The 20825-nt window shown below is 49.5% G+C and overlaps 1 protein-coding gene across 3 annotated transcripts in view; it reads right to left on the bottom strand.

Moving 5' to 3' along the window:
- Window positions 1-20825, bottom strand: part of ASTN2 (astrotactin 2) — a 595125-nt gene that overhangs the window by 499264 nt on the left and 75036 nt on the right. The window contains exon 1 of one of the 3 annotated variants that reach the window (XM_050926898.1): window positions 6022-6104. The exons of the other annotated variants lie outside the window; for them this stretch is intronic. Within the exon in view, the coding sequence (XP_050782855.1) occupies window positions 6022-6054 (33 nt within the window). The 5' untranslated portion in view covers window positions 6055-6104. Of the gene's footprint in view, window positions 1-6021; window positions 6105-20825 lie in introns of those variants that run through there. 3 annotated transcript variants of the gene reach the window in all.

Here is a 20825-nt window from a genome sequence, read left to right as displayed (position 1 = left end):
CTGAGGCATGTCTAGGAATCAGAAATATTGCCAATACTCCCACATTCCTCAGAGCATCTGAAAGCACTTTGCAAAGTATGTGCTTAGCATGCCAAGTTGAAGCCACTTCTGGGGAGGAAGGGAGCAGTCAACTTTCACCCAGAGCACTGTACAACAGGAGAACGGGTAAGAAGGGAGAAGGGGAAATTGTTTCATGAGCATAAACTGGCAGAGGATGGGTCCTGAGAGATGTGCACACAGTAAACAAATGCAGCACTAATTCTGAGCATTGAAAACAAAGCTCTGCCTTGTCAGAGGCCAAACCTACAGGGCTAGAGAAGCGAGGCACTTCACACCGCTCTGCGCCACAGCACAGGCTAATAATAACTGGCAACGGTTACTTGTCTTTAAACAAAAAAAAAAAAAATCAAGTGTTTCCAAGGTTCATGATCCCCTTCACCACCACCCAAAAAATAAAACAACATCCAATATATTTCCAGTGAGATACTACGATCTAGAGAACTTCAGTTAACGTTTAACTTTTGTTGTCTTCAGTGGAACCTAAGCATATGTTTAAGTGCTGTAGCACTTCAGTGTAGACACTACCTACACCAACCGGAGAGATTCTCCCATTGGCGTAGGTAATCCACCTCTCCGAGAAGTGGTAGCTAGGTTGACAGAAGAATTCTTCCATCAATCCAGTGCCGTCTACACATGGACTTAGGTCAGCTTCACTACACCGCTCAGGGATATGGATTTTTTATATCCATGAGTAATCTGGTTTTCTAGTGCAGACCAGGCCTTGGTGAATAAGGGCGGACCTTCAGATTAAGCATGTTTAAGGACTTTGCTGACTTAAGACCTGTGAATGAAACAGTTCCCATTATCCAAGCCCACATCAAGGGTCTACAAAATGTTACAGAAGCTCAATGTTGCAATAAGGATGATGGTTTCCGCAAGGAAGGTTTTTTTCTCCTGATGTACCAGATCTGGGGTTACTGCTTACCCATCTTAAGACTCTTTGTTCTGCTTACCCATCTTAAGACTCTTTGTTCTGCGCTAGCTGTATAGTCAAGGCTAAACCATCTCACTGAAAAATTGTAACCCACGCTCCTAGACCTCTTGCTGATTGATCGAAAACCGGAACTATAAAGGGTCTGAAATGACCCTGCTGTAGTTTTGTTTGCTTGTTTCTAAATGATCGAGAAGAGATTGGCCCAGCAATCTTATTGCCAAAGGAATGAGATCTGAGCTAGCAGAGCGCTGGAAGCCAGGGAAACCCATTCCACTCCACTGCCTGATACTGGGGGTGAGGGGCACACTTTGAAAGTGAACACTTTGCATTGCTTTAGTGACCAATCATCTGCACTGACAGGCCAACAGGATTCCACCTTGCTATTTGTTTGTATGGTGGTAGCATCTGAAGACCCCAGTGAGGAATGCTAGACTCTATATCCATGCAACAAAAAGAGGAGTCCTGCCCCCAATGAGTTTACAGTTTAAGTCATCCAGGTACACTTAGCTGGAAGGGGGATGGGAGAAAGAACAAAAGAGAGGAAGAAATAGGGAGTTCTTGAGTAGATCTGGTCAAAATATTCTTCCATCCCTCCCCCCGCCCCCAGCAAAACCAGACTGTTAAACAGAAACATTCTGTGCTTTGAAGAAAATGTCATTATGAAGGTTCTTGAGTTCAAGGAATACGCCAGAAGAGCCAACGGCCTATGGTCTGGCGGTTAGGGCTTTCACCTGGGATGGGGCAGATCTAGGCAAGTGCCCTAACCACCAGGCTATAGAGTCAGTCCCTCTCGCTAGATCCCCAGTTGAAGTTATTCCAAAAAATAAAAATAAGATCTCCCAAAGATCTCATTTCCATTCTGTGGCCAAACAAAAACAAACGTTGAAATCTTCACATTTTCCACAAACCAGAATGGTTGTTTTTCCAGCCAGCCCAGTTCCTGAAAACTCACCCTTCCCGCTCTGTGCGATCAGGCTGGGACCTCAGAATAGGTGTCTGCTCAGAGCCATTGCATTTATTGAATCAATGGACGTTGGCTCACATGCTTTGAGGACTGAATAATGATTTATTGGTTGCCCAGCTTTAGATTCCTTACAGGGGCTGGTTTTGTTTTGTTTTTCCCCATATCCTGCAGGGGATTGGACTAGCTGACTTATCAAGTTCCCTTCCAGTCCTACAATTCAAGGATTCTATAAATCAGGCCTCTTTAAGGTACCCTGAATCAAATGAGGCCCTGAAAATCACAAGGCACTTGTGAAAATTTAGGCTAACACAATGTCAAGCAGTGGCTTGTAAGGGAAACAGACACTGGATGGAAGGGCTGCATTGCAGGGATGCCACTAATGCGAATGAAGCAGTGAAAAAAACCCTCAACCCTGGTTACCAGCAAGAAGATGAAGTCCCATCTGAGCATGTTGGGTGTTAGGAGTAGGTGGGGGAGAAATCTGCTTTCCCTCTAGTGTTAGGAGGAGGGACTGCTGGGGTAGCATTAAGGGTATTTTTCTAGGCAGCAGTGTGGCTCCGTTTGGTTTTGGGTGGTGGGGAAGGATACAAAGGGAGCTCCTGCTGATAGGAATTGAGAAGTTTTCTCCTGGGATAAATTCAGGCTCTCTCATGCTGGAAGTCGAGCTGGCAAGAGGGGGCAGGGAAAAGGAGTAATCGATCCAGAAGCTTACCAGAAATGGTGACAATTCATCCTGCATCAAAACAGGCCAACATCCCCCAAAGTGTCCACACGGGGATCTGGACTGGGCTCGCTTCTCTCACATCCATGAAGGTATCTCAAGGAGGCCTAGTCACCAGCCTCATCTCAACCATACACTGCCCAAGCAGGACAGTCCAACAGAGACAGAGATATTTATATATGCAGCACTGCCAACCCCAAGCATTCAAAACCCAAGAGATTGTTTTAAAACACTATGAATTTGTGGTGTGTATTTTCTAAAATTTGCCTTCTAGGTGTTGACTCTTTGCGGGGCACCTGGGGCATGTTTTCAAACTTTTCTCCCCAACCAGACAGGCTAAAAATCTGCTTTTTAAAAGATAAATGAAAGCTGAGATTCTCATGGAATCTCATAGGACTCTAGGACTTCGAACACCCAATCCTGTGAGACAAACAATAAAATCACGGGAGCTGGCAACGCTGTTACATTAGATGTCTTTCTACTTAGATTGTCACCTCTTATGGCAGGGAGCATCTTTTTGTTCTATGTTCGTACAGCACCTAGCACAATTGGGCCCTGGTCTGTGACTGGGACTCCTAGATTCTATCACGTCCCAAATATAAACCACAAACAACAAAATATTGTCAAGATCAGTCACACGTGAGGGGCTCAGTAGAGTTACAGGGTGCAATTCTATGGCTTGCGCTGTGCAGGTCAGATTAAACCAGACTATCATTTTGATCCATCCTAGCCTTAAAAGCCATGAATATTTCCTTCCCAACCCACTGCCCCTTCCTTTCAAGCCAATTTGTAGCTCTGTTTCTGCAGCCTGGTTCACAGTGCTGGGGAGGATCTGACAGAGGATTCCTGGCAGTTACAAACCTGCTTAGATCACCATCATTACTCTGAAGGGAATTCTGCGCCACTGTGCATGTGCAGAATTTATGTCCCCTGAAGATTTATTTGCTTTCCTGCAGAAAAATGACTTTGTGACGGGGAAGCAGAGGGAAGCCAGGTCAGACTCATCCCCAGCTTTCTCCCTGAGCTGCAGGAAGTTCTGCAAACTACCCCCCGACCCAGCCCGCTTCCTGCACCAATCACTCCTCAGCTGCAGGGGAAGGGATCCCTGTACAGGAAGCTGATCCCTCATCTGCCCAATTCCCATGCATCCAGACCCCCTCATTACCCAGATCCTCCCACCAAGCCTCACCCCCCTGCACTCAGAACTCCCCCCCCCACCCAATATGAGCCCCATTCCCCCTGCATCTGGACCACCCTGATAAGCCACCTGGATCCTCAACCCATCAAGCCCCATTCCCCCAGCATCTGGACCCCCCACACCCAGATTCCCCTGCTGAGCTCTATCCCTCCCACACCCAACTCCCCTACCACCCCTTCCCCGAGCCCGAAGCATCTTCACCTGGACCCCCCTGCATAGTCCCATTACCATTGCACCCAGAACCCCCAACAAGCCCCTGTGCATCCAGATCCCCCACTGAGCCACCTGCACCCAGACTGCCCCACACATAACCCTCTCAACCCACACCTGGATCCCCCCACACTTGGACCTTGAATTGCTGAGCCTGCCTGCCCACATGGAGGGGCAAGGCCATGGGGTGTTTCTGGGGCAGGCCCGGTCCTTGTGTTATGTCAGAATTGGGTGCAGTGTCACTGCTGAGTCCGTGAGCCAGGGGGGAACTGCACAGTGATCTCCCACCTCTGGGCAGCCAGTGCCCAGTGCTCCTCAATGCCAGGCTGGAGCCTCCACATTTATTTGACAAAGAAAATTAGCAGAATTTTGCAGAATTTTAAAATATTGTGGGCAGAATTTGTAATTTTTTGGTACAGAACGCCCTCAGGAGTAACATTTCATCCTCCCAGGGGAGAGGGCTTCAAAGTTTTCACTCTTGAGCCGCTGAAGTTAAAGTTAGGCATCACGCCTAGCTCTAATTACAAGGCATTCTAACGAAGAGGAGACAGCTTTAATTACGAGGAGCTGGCTGGGGACACGCATGTCCCACTGCACATGCTGAGGGCTTGGTGCCAGGCTTTAAAAAAAAAACCATAACCCAAAACTTGTTAACATGCAAGAGCTTTGGAAACAGCTGCATTTCTCCTCCATGGGTGTCAGTTCTGAGTTTAGCACCCACAGGCAGACTGAGGACACTTTCTCTTCCACCTCTGTGTTACACCAGCTTGGGAGCAGGGATCTTGGTGTGCACAGGCTCCAGTTTCAGGATCCTGCCACAAACAGACACTCTGTGCCCTGATCCAACCTGTGAATCTCCTCCATTCGCCTGAGCGGGAAGAGAGCTGTGTGCAGTAAAGCAACTCAATTTATACCTTCTGTTCTATGTCTCTTGCAAGAAGCCCTGACCTCCTGCAAGCACAGGTTCTTCCTTCCAATCGCTAACACAAACTCAATCACTTTCATTAGCTGGCGAGCCACTAAGTCCCGGGAGAATCTTGACCAGGCAGCAAAAGTAAACAAGCGATTACAGAACCAAAAATAAAGCTGTATCCTTCTAAACGAGCCACTAAAAATTCTATGCACGTTCTCCTGCTGTGAAATTTTACATTGGGTGCTTTCAAAGGGAAGCCACAGTGCAAATGCGCTCTGCCAGGCTTCTCCTGAACACACTGGCATTCCCTGGAGACTCTCCCAGCCCCACGTTTGTTGCTCAGGCCTTACGCCTTCTCTCTCCGCAACTTCCCACTTTGGAGTCTGGCTCCGAACGCTACCCTGCCTCATGCCAAGATGTGCTTTTATCACCCGCCCCTGCACTGCTGCTCCCTGGCACTCTCCTGGCAATGGAAGTGCAATGTCTCCCCCCAGCTCCCTGCAATGGGCACAGAGCTAGGGTGAAGCGATGCCACCCACACAGCTGCAAACATCCCCAGCTGAAATCACTCTCAGCATGCAGGGGCCGAGGGACGGAGCAGTACATCCCCTAGCACAGATAGGCCAGGCTACTGTTGGCACTTGGGAGATTTACCCCTGCTTGAAACTGGGGCAAGCAGCACTGGTGCAAATTGAGTCATTTAATGGTTTAGCCTGTCTGTACTAGACTCAGCTTCACTTATCGTGGGGGGTGCATCCTTAATCCAGGCAATGCCTGGGAGTACCAGCCAGGACGGCCTGTGCTCTCATCACCCCAGCTCTGCTACTCATGTCACCTCTCTGCCTTCTGTTTCCCTCCTATGTAAATTAGGGATGATAATGGGCTTCCTGGGAGAGGCGGCAGGCTGCATGATTGCTGCTTTGTTATCATTCCCTCCCCCAGATGCTCTACCACGTCCCATGACTGAGACTGATCTGCACGCTTCGAGGGGCTGAAATAATTTGGGACTCGCATCCCCTACCTTACTAAAAGCAGAGGGCTTGTACTGGATCATAGTAGGCCCCCGGTGCACACATGGAGAAAGAAGAGCTCCATCCCTGATGAAGAGAGAAATCGAGGGCACTGGCTCGCTTCAGCCCAGCTGCACCCCGCTGTGACAATCCGTGATAAGAAATCTACGAGATGTGGCGCCCATCCCCTGCTCTGTCCTTAACGATGGCTGAGGACCCATCCATTCAGAAATGGGAAAGACTCCATTTCAATTAGACGTGCCCGGCGTGCCGAACAAAACCAATTAACTGTCGCCATCTGAAAGCTGATTAGCCGGGATATCTGGGTAAATGGATAATAACAGGCTAATAAGCCCCCCACACCCGTTTTGATGCCGCTGCGCATTTTTGACACAATATTGTCAATGTAATTGCAGCATCTGTGAATAATCTTCCTGGAGTGAATTAAGCCGCTCCGTGCAAGCTGCCACATGGCTCAGAAACAGGCTGTGATTGGACTGCGAGGCAGCTTTTGAGCTAGACAGATCTTTTCATCTGGTTACCTACCTCGCCTTCGCCCCCCATTCCCACCCCTTTCTTCCCCTGCTAAAGCATCAGCGGAGCGAAGGCTATTGTTACAAGGAGCCCGATTCAGCTGGGACACAAATGGAATTGAAAGCGGTAGCAGAGGAGAAAGGAAGTGTGTAATAACAGAGAGGGAGAGATCAAAGAAACTGATAAGCAGGCAGGAGAGAGGGAGAAAGCGTAAGCAGAAAATGGTGAGAGAGTGAGCAGAAAGGAGAGGGAAATGAACAACAGGAACCCCATCATAACCATAGCTCGGTGTTTAATTTTCCATGCGTCTAACTATTAAGCTGCGTTATCTGACCCATTTATTACAGAACTCGACTGTAGCAAAGTTGAATATTTCAGAGGGCACACCTAGAATGCTGGGGGAAGGTGAGAACTGAACTCCTTTTTGGCTTCTATCCCTGGCTCCGCCACAGGCTTCCTGAGGGACCTTGGGCAAGTCCCTTCACCTCTGGGCCTGAGCTCCTCATTTGTAAAATGCGGATAATAATGATCCACGCCTTAGACTCTTTTGGCTATTTCAGGGGTGGCCAACCTGAGCCTGAACGGAGCCAGAATTTACCAATGTACATTGCTGAAGAGCTACAGTAATACATCAGCAGCTCCCCATCAGACCCACTCCCAGCGCCTCCCCCTCCCTCCCCGATCAGCTGTTTTGTGGCATGCAGGAGGCTCTGGGGAGGAGCAAGGGCACTTCAGGCTGAGGGGAGGGGGCGGGAAGGGGTGGAGTGGGGGCAGGGCCAGTGGCAGAGCCAGGGGCTGAGCAGTGAGCACCCCCCAGCACATTGGAAAGTTGGCACCTGTAGCTCCAGCCCCGGAGTCGGTGTCTGTACAAGGAGCCGCATATTGACTTCTGAAGAGCCACATGGGGCTCCAGAGCCACAAGTTGGCCACCCTTGGGCCATTAGAACAGCAAACAGGGCAGGGACTGTCTCTCTCAGGCTGTGTCCACGACAGACCTTACAATGGCTCTGCTGTACCACTGCAGCTGTAAGGTCTCTCGTGTATCAGTTCTTTGCTGGCAAGAGAGAGCTCTCCCGCCAGCATCAGCCAGCCACCCCCAACAAGCAAAGTTAGCTATGGTGGCAAGAGAGCCTTGCCATACACACCAGCACTTTTGTTGGTGAAACTTATGTCGGGCAGGGGGGTGTTTTTTCACACCCCACACCGACAAAAGTTTTACTCACAACCTTGGTAGTGCAGATAAAGCCTCAGTGTGTGTACATGCAGCAGCTCACAAAACTGGGCCCTGATCTCAACTGGGATCAATGCAAACGAACAATAACCATTTCCTCAGACATTACTAGAGGCTATTTAGGCAGTTCTGAGACCAGGCTTGCTGGGGATATTTTGGGGCTCCTCCCTGAAGTTTACTAACAAGGCTTCTTCAGTTTTTTAAGGCCCTAATGTCCCCCGTTTATTAGTGACTACTCTTCCCCTGTGGCTGTTTGATTCAGCTCCCTCTCTTGCCTCCTCAATGCTCTTGCTTCTGCATTAACAATGCAGCACAGAAGCAGCAAAGGAGAAGAAAGCTTGTCCAAAGTGATCGCGCGGCAGTAATGGGCTGTCCCAGGACACAGTCTCTGGGTTAATCTGTATGTCGAAGGCTCTTCAGGCCCTGCCCAGAAAGCCCATCTTTGAGCTGCCGGCACGTCTCTCCCTGCCCAGCACTCATTACCGCAAATGGAGTCACAGACAATGAGCATCCAGAATGCACCTGGCTCCTTCAGAGGGTCTGACACCAAGCTCCGGGACCAGATTAAACTTCCCCTGATTGCGGCATGCAATGCAGAATCCTCATTTCCGAAAGGTTAAGGATGTGGAAGAGCAGTCGCATCAGCGTAGCTGCCAGACTGCCTGCTGTCAGAACCAACCCCGGGCACACTCCAGCTCAGAGCTGGAGGGACTGGTCCCTGCTTGGGGAGGGAAGGGAAATGCACTCCCCACTCTCATGCAGTCCTGGACATCGGCCAGCGAGATGTCCCCTGATGGGAACAAAGGAGACTTTAGTCCTATACTGTTCCCCTCAACAGACTAGATTATCTCAGCCCCGAGCAGACCCCACTGTGACACCAGATTTCCAAAAAAAACCCTGCAGCACCCAGTGCTCTCACCTCTTTAGAAGCTCTGTCTCAGGGATTCACCCCTTGTACAAGGCACCTCCCTTCTCGCTTTCTCCTTCCCCGCAGCCCAGTGACGATGGGAACCATGGATTCCAGTCCTTGGCCTCTCTGACAGTGCAGCATGTGATATTGGGCTCAGCTTCAGGGACTGGGAGTGCAGGGCAGAGGTGCTGCTGAAGCCCACGTTCTGGTCACTGCACAAAGAGGATCTCGTTCAAACACCTTGGGCCCAGAGCAATTCGTGAACAACACAGTGTGTTGCTGGAAGAGAGATGGGCCCCTTCCATGACAGGATGAAAACCCAAGCACATTTTCTAACTGATTCAAAGGGAAAAGGGTGTGAATAGATTTAGGCATCGCAGTAGAGGAGACCACCATTCGACAAGCCTTGGAGTATTCAGCAGCCTGCCCACCCCCTCCTCAAACCCTCTGAATAAAATGACAATTTAAATATTTCCCACCAACCCACGCTAGTTCCGTTACTCCTGGAACTAAGCGAAGGCTCTGAAGCCCATGTCATTGGTGAGCAGAAACAGCTGAACCCAGAAATATGAAGGACAAAGAAAAAAGATAAAAACCTTCTCACTGCTCTCCTGCATCCTCCCGTCCCAGAGCCACAGGGAGTGTTTGAGCTGCCATCCCTTTCTGTCCAGCCTCGCACCTATCAGAGTTCTGGCTCTGGGCTCTGACTTTCCAACAGTGGGGGTGAGTGATTTTTCCCCACGCCCTCTGTCGCTGGTCCTAGACATCAGTTTCTCTTTGAAGGTTGAGTCACAAGGCCACCTGGCAGCTAGTCTTTAAGCCATGCTCCTCCCCCTGTTCTCAGTGGGGAGACAGAGTCAATTAAGCCTCTTCCCTTGTCCTCCTGGGAAACCTCCCAACTTAGAGCACGGTTTGCAGCCAGCAAGGTGGGCTACTGCAGCATTAGCGGTGAGATCAAGGCAGGTCCCCACCTGTTAGATATCAGTCGCCACCTAAATGCAGCTGCACACGCAGGGGATGTCTACACAGCAACTAGCCACACGTTGCTCCCCTGTTCCGGCCAACGTGAGCTCATGGGGCTGTTTCATTGCAGTGTAGTCATCTGGGCTCAGGCTGGAGCCAGGGCTCTAGGACCCCGCAAGGGGGAAGGGTCCCAGAGCTCAGGTCCTAGCCCAGAAGTTCATACAGCCTAGGTCAGCTGTCATGGGCCAGCCAGGATTTTTCTTTGCTGCATAATCAGAGCCTTAGAGCTCCCTTCTCAATGTGCCACCAGGAAGCTTGGACGGCTGGCAGACCCGAGACAAATTCCCTCTGCCTCCCAGGCAAATAGGGAGGGGGAAATTAGGATGTGCTGCAAGGAGAAATGTTAGTTACACGTTACGCACTGGAGAGCAAAGCCCTTCTGATGAACAATGCCCGAGACAAACAAATCCTTGCCATGGGTCACGACAAGGACAGAGCCACCTTAATCCTTAATTTCGTATTGTGGGGAAGGAGGGAGAGGAGAAAATTGAATTTGCCTGCATGGACAATACAGATGTATCCAAATGCACAGGGAGGAGAATGTGCAGCTGGGATAGGAGGATGAGTTCTTTACAGGAGGATGAGTTCTTTGCATGCTGGCTGGAAGACACTAGATTGAATTCCTATACATACATCTAAATTATAATAAGCTGGGCCCGCATGCTGCTTCTGCATTCGGAGGAGCCTTGGCTCCCTGCTGGAGGAAGGGCTCTGCCTGAGGGGGGAGAGCGTGAGAGATGAATATATATCCATATGGTCCCAGAGAAGTTTGTTGCTGCAGCTGTGGGGGGGGAGGAAGGAGGAGAGCCTCGGCTGTGCAAAATATTCTGCTTTAAGAGGCAGCGTGGACTAGTGGATCAATCACAGGGAGACAGGAACTCAGAGAGGTCTAAATTTGGCCTCCAATGCTGGCTCACTGGGTAGCCTGATGCTTGATGTTTTCCACTAGCCTCTCTGTGCCTCAGTTTCTCCCCATCGGGATGGGGGGGTGGGCGGACACCTGTGTCTGAAGGTGTTGAGAGGATCACTACTGAGCTGTGAAGGTGTAATATTTTGCATAAAAGGATCACCTTCGGTCTATAGGGAGGCCCTCCTGTCTGAACGCCTCACAATCTAACGTATTTATCTCCACAGCACCTCTGTGAGGCAGGGCAGTGCCCCCATCCCTGCTGTATACATGGGGCACTGTACTACAGAGACACTGGGTGACTCGTCCCAAGTCAAGTCAGAGGTGAAGCAGGGAATGAGGACCTGGGCTCCCAAGTCCTGGGCGCATGCCATAACCACTGCACCACCCTTCTCATTATCATCAGCAAGGAGCACGAGGCTGCCACCCTCACGCAGGGCAGAGGACGGAGAGAAAAAGCAAGAATGATCCAAGAATGGTGTGGAGGCAGCAGATGCCTGAAACCCAGAGCGGCTGGAGTCTGATGAGATCCCAGCTGGCTCCCTGGGATAGTTTGCTATGTTCACGGGGAGCCAGTCTGCTATCGCAAGGACTGTGTGTGCCTCATCATGAGAATAGGCCCAACTGGATCAGCCATTGGATTGCGACTCAAGAGACCGGCTTCTACCCCCACCTCTGCCACTGATCTGTTGGATGACCTTGGACAAGTCGCTTCTCCTCTCTCTGAGGCCTTGTCTTGGCTAGTTAGACTGTCAGCTGAGTAGGGCAGGGTAGATGCTACTTATGCCGACTGGAAGCATGTTCCCATCAGCGTATGGAATCCACCTTCCCAAGAGGCAATAGGTAGGTCGGCGGAAGAATTCTTCTGGCAGCCTGGCGCTGGCCATACGAGGACTTAGATTGGCTTAGCAACACCACTCGGTGAGTGGATTTCTCACACCACTGAGCACCACAGTTATGCCAACCTGATTTTCCAGGCTTCAAAGTGAAAGGTTTTGCTGCAAGAAGTTCTAGATCTGAGACAACCCGATCCATGCCGCTGGCGGCCTCCGGTCAGGCTCCAGTGGGACAGGCTCCAGTGTACGAAGAGGAGGGATTTAATCCAAGAAAGAACAAGAAAATGCCTAAGCTCTCTGGGTGGAGCCACGTTTCGTGCCCTACATCCCCGCTTCGAGCAGCAGTCCCTCACCTACTGCTGACTCCCTCTCTGTCCTGCATCCACTATGCTGTGTTGATTTTACTAATGATTTTGGTCTAATTTAGGGACGGAGCCAGCACTACAGAGGTCAAAGGAGTTCTGTCGATGACTAAATGTCAGGGATCAGACTGCGAGCGGATCTAAGGTCTAGTGCTGTCTGTGCAAGCAGCATGCATCCCAGTGACCATAGCAAGTCCCTCCTTCTAACACACACCAGAGGCACAATCTTCACTTGTGTTACCGCCCTACATCCACCTCATACCTTGGAGGCCGCTTGCTTCCCCCTTTCAGTGTGAGGAGAGTGGGATGGTGACACCAGATGTCCCTGCTGAGGGGATGTCTACACAGCGGCAGGAGGTGCCATTCCCAGCTTAGCAGACGTACACACGGTCGCTCTGCCTGAGCGAGCACCTAAACAGAACAGAGGCCCGGGGGTGGCTCAGGTTTGCCACCTGTACCCAAGTTGTCAGGCGGGATCGTACCCACAGGGCTAGCTCCTGCTACCGCTGTCACATCCCAAAGTAGCACCTGGGCAGCTACCTGAGCTGGGACTCACCCTCCAGCTGCTGTGTCGACGTACCCTGAAGCGCTGGCATCGGAGATGGGCCGGGGGGGAGGGCAAAGCCCCATTGCTCTCCCCCTACACACAAACACACACAATCACTCTTGTTAAACAGGGGGGCAAAGCACATCCCCCTTTTTAAAACCTGGCTGGGAGGGAGCGTGCAGTGGCCCGGGCAGCATGCAGCTGGTCCCATTCTGCATCATGCTGCCAGCTTCCAACCCCCCAGTGGCAGTTTTTCTCAGTGCCAGGAACTGGCCAGTGGGGCAGACCAGGCACCTGGGGAACTCAGACTGCCAGCAGCCAGGGTAAGGGACAAGAAGAGGAGGAGCAGGTGCTCCCTCCAGATTTCCAGGAGGGTCAGGTTGTTGGAGATAGCTTGTGCTTCCCCCCTTATGTTCCCCCCCACCACATACACATTTGCATTCTTTCCAGCGCCCATGCCCTGAAGGGTTTAGATTCTGCCAGCTTAGGCCTCCTGTATAATGCACCCTCCCCCTAGACAACACTCCATCCCCTCCCCGCACTTTGCTCCTTTGAGTCACAAACTCCCTGCGGTCTCTCTGACCAGGTGCAAAACGAGTTTATTGTTTTAACATTCCCGGCATCACCTTCAGGCTCCCTCACCAATGGACTCTCCAGATAAAATCAATGAGACAGCCAGGCAATTGCTGAAGGCAATTTAATGTAATAGTCCAGATAGCATGACGAAAGGAAAAGCCTGTCCAGAGAGTACGGTGGGAGTAAAATTACACACTCAGAGGACTGCCTCCACCGCTGGCCCTGTAATGCCCATCATGGAGCGTGGCCTGCCTGCTAAGGACTCTGTCTCCGATTTAAAGGACCTTGTCTCAGATTCAAATGCAAGGATGAAGGGCTGAGGGCCTGACCAGGACAAGCACCTTGCAAGGCTGCTGGCTGGCACAGAGAGCTCTGCCAGGACACCTTACTTCTAACCTGCAGTTGCTCCTGCCAATCCAGTGATGGTCTCAATGGAACAGTCAAGCTATGTGGTATGGCAGAAGCCAGGTGGGCATTAGGAAATTTGCTCTTCAGCACTAACTTTGCTTTCTGTGTACCTTCCATTTTCATTTTCATGTTCCCTTTGCACGTATCACGCTGTCTTTGGTGGCACGCTTCACTAGAGCTGGGCAAAATTTGGGGGGTGAATAGAAGATTCACCGGAAAATGCTGCGAAGCTATTTGCAAATTCAGGAAATTCGGGAAAAGCTTCAGCTAAATAAAATTTTGGTTTTTTGAAATGTCAAAAAATTTCAACTGAACGTTTCCCTTTGGAAAAATCAACATTCAGAATGTTCCCTTTGACCCAAACCTTTTCCTCCTCCATTTCAGCAAGAAAAGCCACAAAAACAGTTTCAGTTCAAAACATTTTTTTTTTTTGGTTCTCTAACTGAACTGAAAAAGGAGATTAGTCACTCAGCTCTATTCTAACTCCTACAAGTTACACCACATGATTCTTGCAGTAGACCATGATGCCAATAAAACCATTTTATTTACTATCTGCAGTTGCCTAGCACTGCCGGGGGGCTGTGAACCCCCTCCCACCCCCTACAAGAATGGATGCTCTGCAGTAGCTGGTGGAGTGGACTCCAGGCTGTAATAACACATGCTAGATAAGTGGCATTATAACACAGGGGGTAGGAATCCACCCCAAACTCAGGATTTTCCACCTTCCAGAAGTGACTGGCCCATAAAGCTGGGATGCTCACACATCTCAGACTGAGAAGGTTACCCCAGTTATAAGGCAGAATGACAGCGCACTGGCGGTATGTACTGCGTGGCAGTGAGGCGGGAGTGGAGACTTTAGAGCTTAGTGGAAAATGCTTTATACTGTTACCATCTCCTTCCCATCCCCACTCCACCATCTGCTTTATGCCCCTGTTGTGTCCTGATTGTAAACACCCCGGCGCAAGGGCCTTCTGCTGTGTGTGTCTGTACAGCACCTAACACAACCAGGTCCTGATCTTTGACTGGGGTCCAAAGTGCTACTGTATCACAGATAATCCTAAAGCCTCCGTTTCCAGGTGTGTTTCCCACATACTAGATAAACATCCTAGGTGACTGGTGGGAAAAGGAGCAGCCCATTGTGTGATATTACTTAAAAAGGAATTGTGACGAACTGGGAATGTTCTTAATGTTTTCTCTGAATACTGTGTTGGTGCCTCAGTGTCCCTATGGCAGTTCTTAAGTATCTGGGAGAGCAAGGGCCAGTGCACCTAAATGCCTGACACTCTGTATCCTAGCAACTGATGGCCTGGGCCCCTCCTCTGCAAAGGTGCCAGCTGAAGGTGTTGGAGACAAAGGGATCAGGTGACCTCCTGGCCCGGGAAAGGGGCTGAGCAGAGAGGAGGGGCTGGAAGGGGTTGTTAGTCTGGAGCTGGCTGAGGGCAGACGTGGGGGTCTGGCTCACTGACCCCCAGAATGGACCCGGCCGAGGGGTCCAGTTCTCTGTACCTACAAGCTCTGTTTTAGACCCTGTTCCTGTCATCGAATAAACCTCTGTTTTACTGGCTGGCTAAGAGCCATGTCTGACTGCGTGATATTCCAGCCGTGATATTCTATGATTCTAAGACCGTTGCCACCATTAACAAAAGCAAAGATGAAGGAAGCTCATGGCGAGTGAGCTAGATGCTGGAAGGAGGACTCCCCTGACCCGCACTGCCCAAATCACCAGGTACAGTTTTTGGGGAGCGGCAGTGTGGAGAAGTGAATTGGTCAACCTTCTTCCATAACGTCAAGCAGCAAACTAGAATGGGCAGTGTTCCAGTGAGATATGGCCAAACCCAGTGCTGTCATATAGCATGCAATGCGTTCAGGGCTGGTTTGAGCCAACAGCACACCAGGCAACTGCTTGCAGGATGTTTGTGGAGAACAGAGCCAGTCAGGGGAGAGAGAGAGAGAGAGAGAGAGAACCGTTTCCATGACATTCCCCCTGCCTCCGCAATGCCTGAACCACTGGGTTTTCATGGAAGATGTCCCACCGGTTCTAATGAGGAGTGACACAATCCAGCCAGGCTCTGCCCTCCAAGCCCAAATCCTCTGCTCATCTAGGCGCTGGCACATAAGGCCCTGGAGCCCTAGAAACAATAAGAATATCTCCAAATCCGACAACGAACACGGTGCACAGTCTGCACAGCACCTCCTCGCCTTGGCATGTGAATGAAGGGGGTAAAGCATCTGCCCATAAGGATTTCACCAGGATTTTGCAAACTGCACCAGCAGTTCACGGTGCTTCGCTATAGAAACTCAGTCCACAGCCTGGGAAGAGAACCCTCATCTCCCCCATTCTGTGAGTGAACCCCTGGGACCAGCTGGGGGGATTCAACCATACCTCTCTCCAAGGCAGATCAACCAAGTCCCATGCAGTGAACAATGTGAGCAGAGAGGCTGCAGCCGCAGCTCTCCAGGAGACACATCCCCCTGTGCCAGAACATGGGATTCTATTTATATGGTCAGAACAAACATTATCTTATCGCCCCGTGGTTTGATCTGCCACTGCACAGTGTTAAAAAGTCATTAACACCTTCTCACGCAGCGGGGAACCAGCAGCCGCGCAGCGACGGACAAATCCTCCCAGGGTGGCCAGCGGTGCAACAAGTTGCTGCTGAAATTCTCTGTCTAGATATGCAGGTCTGTCCTCCAACCATTTCCCAGCACAGACACATCCATTTAACCCTGCAGAGAGACTCCAGAGAGAGAGTCAGGGTAGAAGAGGTCTGGGATCTCCTCCACGGAATCTTATGGATTACTCAGTGGAGATGGAGGACTTGGTCCAAAGTAGATGACGCTAAATCAGAGAGAGACATTCTTGTTCCAGAATAAGTGTCCACATGGGGAGCTACTCTGCTCAATCTCCCATGCAGACAAGCCCTGAGGTACTGCAATGAGGGAAGCAGCTTGATGGTGGAAATGAGCACAGAGGAGAGGGGTCTGGGAGTAGTTAACAGAGGAACTATCATGAAAAGGTGAAGGTAGAGGAGGACGCAGGGGCATCTGCCAAGAAGAGGGAGCAAATGTCTCAGATAAGATGCCAAGAGGGGAGCCCAAAAGGGAAGGGCCTTAGAACAACTGCCTTAAAGTGGTCAAATGGGAGCGCTGGTCTGAGGACGCCAGAGATCTGGCTCGATTCCAGATTCTGTGTGTGGGCAAGTAATTTATATCTACTGTGGCTTGATTCTCACCCGTATATGGGGATGATGATACTCCCTTGCTCCCACCCATTGTCTGTCTTTAGTGTTTATATGGAAACTCTTCAGGGCACAGGGTGTCTATCACTATGTCCACATTTAGCACCCTGAACCACGAATCTCAGCTGGAACCTCTATTCTAACAGCAGCAACATTGTGATTGACACCTGAGCAGACTGCTACACTGAAATTAGCTCCGGGGATGTCCCTGGCCAATGGGCTAGAAGACAGGAGCAAAGAGGACAAGCGGAGATCTGTCTATTGCCCACCTCCAAACCCAGCATGACCTCAGACTGACCTTCTTGCAAGAAGAATGCCTTATCCCTGAAATTTCTGCTCACCAACTGCTGTCCACATCGGACTTAATGGCATACATACAACAATATTTCCTTGTTAGAAATCTGAGCTACCTGGAAGAAAGGAACATGGCCAGATAAACCGGGGATATTTTTTTTATTGAGTCAGATGAGGTAGGAGCTAACATGAGCAAGAGGAGAATCAGGTGTTTTTGGACTGACAGCTTCTCTGATCCCATCTCAGCTTCTCCAGGTGTTCATCTCCTCTTCCTACTCCCATCGTCCTGGCTCCACGAGCATCTCTGGGATATCTTGCCCTTGCCTGTTTTTCTCCTCGATTTAGTCAGACCCTGCACTCCTCTCACAACCAGAACTCCCTTTTGATTTTAACTGGAGCTTTGCCTGAGACACTGGTCTCAAGTTCCAGAAGTCCTTTCTCCCTGGGCTATTCCCCAAAATGACTGCTTTTACTCCCTCTGCATTCTACTCTCCCCTGCAGTACGTATCCCAAGTCTCCTACAGAAGCTATATACCATCAAGCACAGAACTGGCAGTCAGGACTCCTAGGTTCTATTGCCAGCACCGTCACCAACCTGCTATATCCCCTTGGGCGAGTCACTTCCCCCATCTGTTAAATGGGGCAATACTGGCTTTCGTGAAGTGCTTTGAGAAGAAGCTGAGGAGAGTTACAGAAGCAAGTGCTGTTCCCAACTAAAGCAGCTCATCCCATACTGGATCCCAGTGTTCTTTGCTTGTGGCTCAAAGGACAGACAGTAGAAGGAAAGTGGGTGATTCCATGGTCCACTTGCTCTTTCGAAGTGGGGTTAGTGGACTGAGAATCAAACCATTACAGCAAAGAAACTCGTCTCCAGTGGTGGATACATGTAACTGTACACATACAAGTCCCCGACCCCTCTCTATACTCCTGGCAATGGCTCCACTACAGCGTGGGTTTAAGCTGCCACTAATAACTTCAGCAAGTTTCTTTTCACAAGCTGTTTTTTTTTTCTTTTAATTATCTCCACCACCACCTCCCTTGCCAGTTATTCCTCTTTCCTTCCAGGCATTTGGCTGATTAAATGTGAAAGGGGGATTTATTTTGAGGCCTCAGACATTGTTCTTTGTCTTTATTAGCAAAGAGACTAATTGTTGTTTTAGCAGAGCAGACCACTGCCACTTTGGATCTAGCTGCAAGCCAAATGGAAGAGCAGAAGTTCAATAGAGGTCTCTTCTAAAGTTGCATGAAGACTCCAGGAGTGGAATTTTCCTGCTGACATTTCCCCAGATATCCTCCACCAGGACTGAGCAGCAGACAAGACAGATCTCAGTGCCTGAGGCGGTATTTCACAACCTGCCTTCTCTCCCGCACACACCTCCCTGAAAGCACCTACAGGCAAAGCTGAACAGCCTGGAGTGGGTCACCTGGAACATCATTTCAGTGACATGTCAATGAGGTACATTGCCTCTCAGCAGCTTGGAAGAAGCCTCCCCCACCTCCAATGAACGCTGCAGGGAAAACAGAGTACATTAATCAAGCACAAGCATCCCCTGGTGCCCCCTCTAGCTCATTACCCTACTCTGTGACTGCTACAAGAAGGGGACAAATTGGAAATGCTGCCCATAGAAAAAGCCCTGCCCACTTAAGGCACCCAAATGCCATGCTACTTGGAATAGATTGTGCTCAAAATAGACACCATTAATGACAGCATCTTGGAGCAGCTGATCCCGGAACCCACAAAGGGGGAGGCAATTCTCGATTTAGTCTTAAGTGGAGCACAGGCTCTGGTCCAAGAGGTGACTATCGCTCAGTCATAGCAACCATAACGTAATTAAATTGAACACCTTTATAGGGAGAAATATCAAAGAAACCCACCACTTGTAGCATTTCACTTCAAAAAGGGGAACTACACAGAAATGAGGAAGCTAGTTAAACAGAATTTAAAAGGAACAGTCAAGAGTGAAATGCCTGCAAGCTGCATGGAGACCATTTAAAAACACCATAATAGGAGGATCAAACTAAACGTATACCCTGAATTGAACAAAAAAAACAAAACAAAACAAAACAAAAAAGACAACAGTAAGAGGACCAAAAAAATGCCACCATAGCTAAACAGAGTAAAAAAGGCAAAAAGACATCCTTTTAAAATTGGAAGTCAAATCCTACCAAGAAAAGTAGCACGGAGCATAAATTTCAGAAAGTCAAGTGTAAAAATATAATCAGGCAGGCCAAAAAGAATTTGAAGAACAACTAGCAAAAGACACCAAAACTAACAGCAAAAATACGTTGAAGCACATCAGAAACAAGAAGCCTTCCAAACAGTCAGTGGGGCCACTGGACCATCAAGGTGCTAAAGCAGCATACAGGGAAGACAAGGCTGTTGTGAAGAAGCTAAATGAATTCTTTGCATCAGCCTTCACTGCAGAGGATGACAGGGAGATTCCCAAATATGAGTTATTCTTTCTAGGTGACAATTCTGAGCAACTGTCCCAGATTGAGGTGTCAATAGAGGACGTTTTGGAGCAACTGGGTACATTAAACAGTACTAGATCACCAGAACCACACAGTATTCACCCAAGACTTCTGAAGGAACTCAAATGTGAAATTGCAGAACTACTGTGGTATGTAACCTATCACATCAGTCTGTGTACCCAGGGGCGGCTCCAGGCACCAGCACGCCAAGCGCGTGCCTGGGGCGGCAAGCCACGGGGGGGCCCTCTGCCGGTCGCTGCGAGGGCAGCAGGCAGGTTGCCTTCGGTGGCATGCCTGCGGAAGGTCCGCTGGTCCCGTGGCTTCGGCGTACCTCCCACAAGCGTGCCACTGAATCCGCGGGACAGGGGACCTCCCGGAAGGAAGCTGCCGAAGGCAGCCTGCCTGCCATGCTTGGGGCAGCAAAATACCTAGAGCTGCCCCTGTCTGTACCAGACGACTGGAGAATAGCTAATGTAATGACAATTTTTTAAAAAGGCTCCAGAGGCAATCCCAGGCCAGTGAGCCTAACTTCATACCAGGAAAATTGGTTGACACTATAGTAATGAATTATCAGACACCTAGATGATCACAACATGTTGGAGGAAGAGTCAACACGACTTTTGTAAAGGGAAATCATGCCTCACTACTTAATTACAATTCTTTGAGGGTGTCAAAGCAAGCAAGTGGACAAGGGCAATCCAGAGCATATAGCATATTTGAATTTTCAGAAGGCCTTTGCCAAGGTTCCTCAGCAAAGGCTCCTAAGAAAAGTAAGCCATCATAGAAGAAGAAGGAAGGTCCTCTGATGGATCAGTAACTGGTTAAAAGATAGGAAACAGAGTAATAAATGGTCAATTTTCACAGAGGAGAAAGGCAAATAATGGAGTTGCCCAAAAATCTGTATTGGGATCTCTGCTGACCAACAGTTTCCTAAATGATCTGGATAAAGGGGTAAACACTGAGGTGGGCAAAGTTTATAGATGATACCAAATTACTCAAGATAGTTAAGTCCAAAGCTGAGCGTGAAGAGTCACAAAGGGATCTCACAAAACTGGATGACTTGGCAACAAAATGACAGATGAAATTCAGTGCTGATAAGTGCAAAGTAATGCACATCGAAAAACCTAATCCTAACTGTACGTACAGAACGATGGGGTGTAAATGAATGGCTGTCATTCAAGAAAGGTCTTGGAGTCATCATGGATAGTTCTCTGAAAACCATCTGCTCAATATGCAGTGGCAGTCAAAAAGGCTAACAGAATGTTAGGAACCATTAGGAAAAGGATAGATAAGACAGAAAATATAGTCTCACTACACAAATCTATGGTACGCCCACATCTTAAATACTGCATGCTGTTCTGGTCACCCCATCTCAAAAAGAGATATATTGGAACTGGAAAAAATACAGAGAAGGGCAAAAAAATATGATTAGGGTCATGGAACAGCTTCCGTATGAGGAGAGATTAAAAAGACTGG

This window comes from Gopherus flavomarginatus, chromosome 17, assembly GCF_025201925.1.
Source record: "Gopherus flavomarginatus isolate rGopFla2 chromosome 17, rGopFla2.mat.asm, whole genome shotgun sequence".
NCBI lineage: Eukaryota > Metazoa > Chordata > Testudines > Testudinidae > Gopherus > Gopherus flavomarginatus.
Note: the sequence above shows the minus strand (reverse complement) of the source record. Positions and strands in the feature narration are given on the sequence as shown.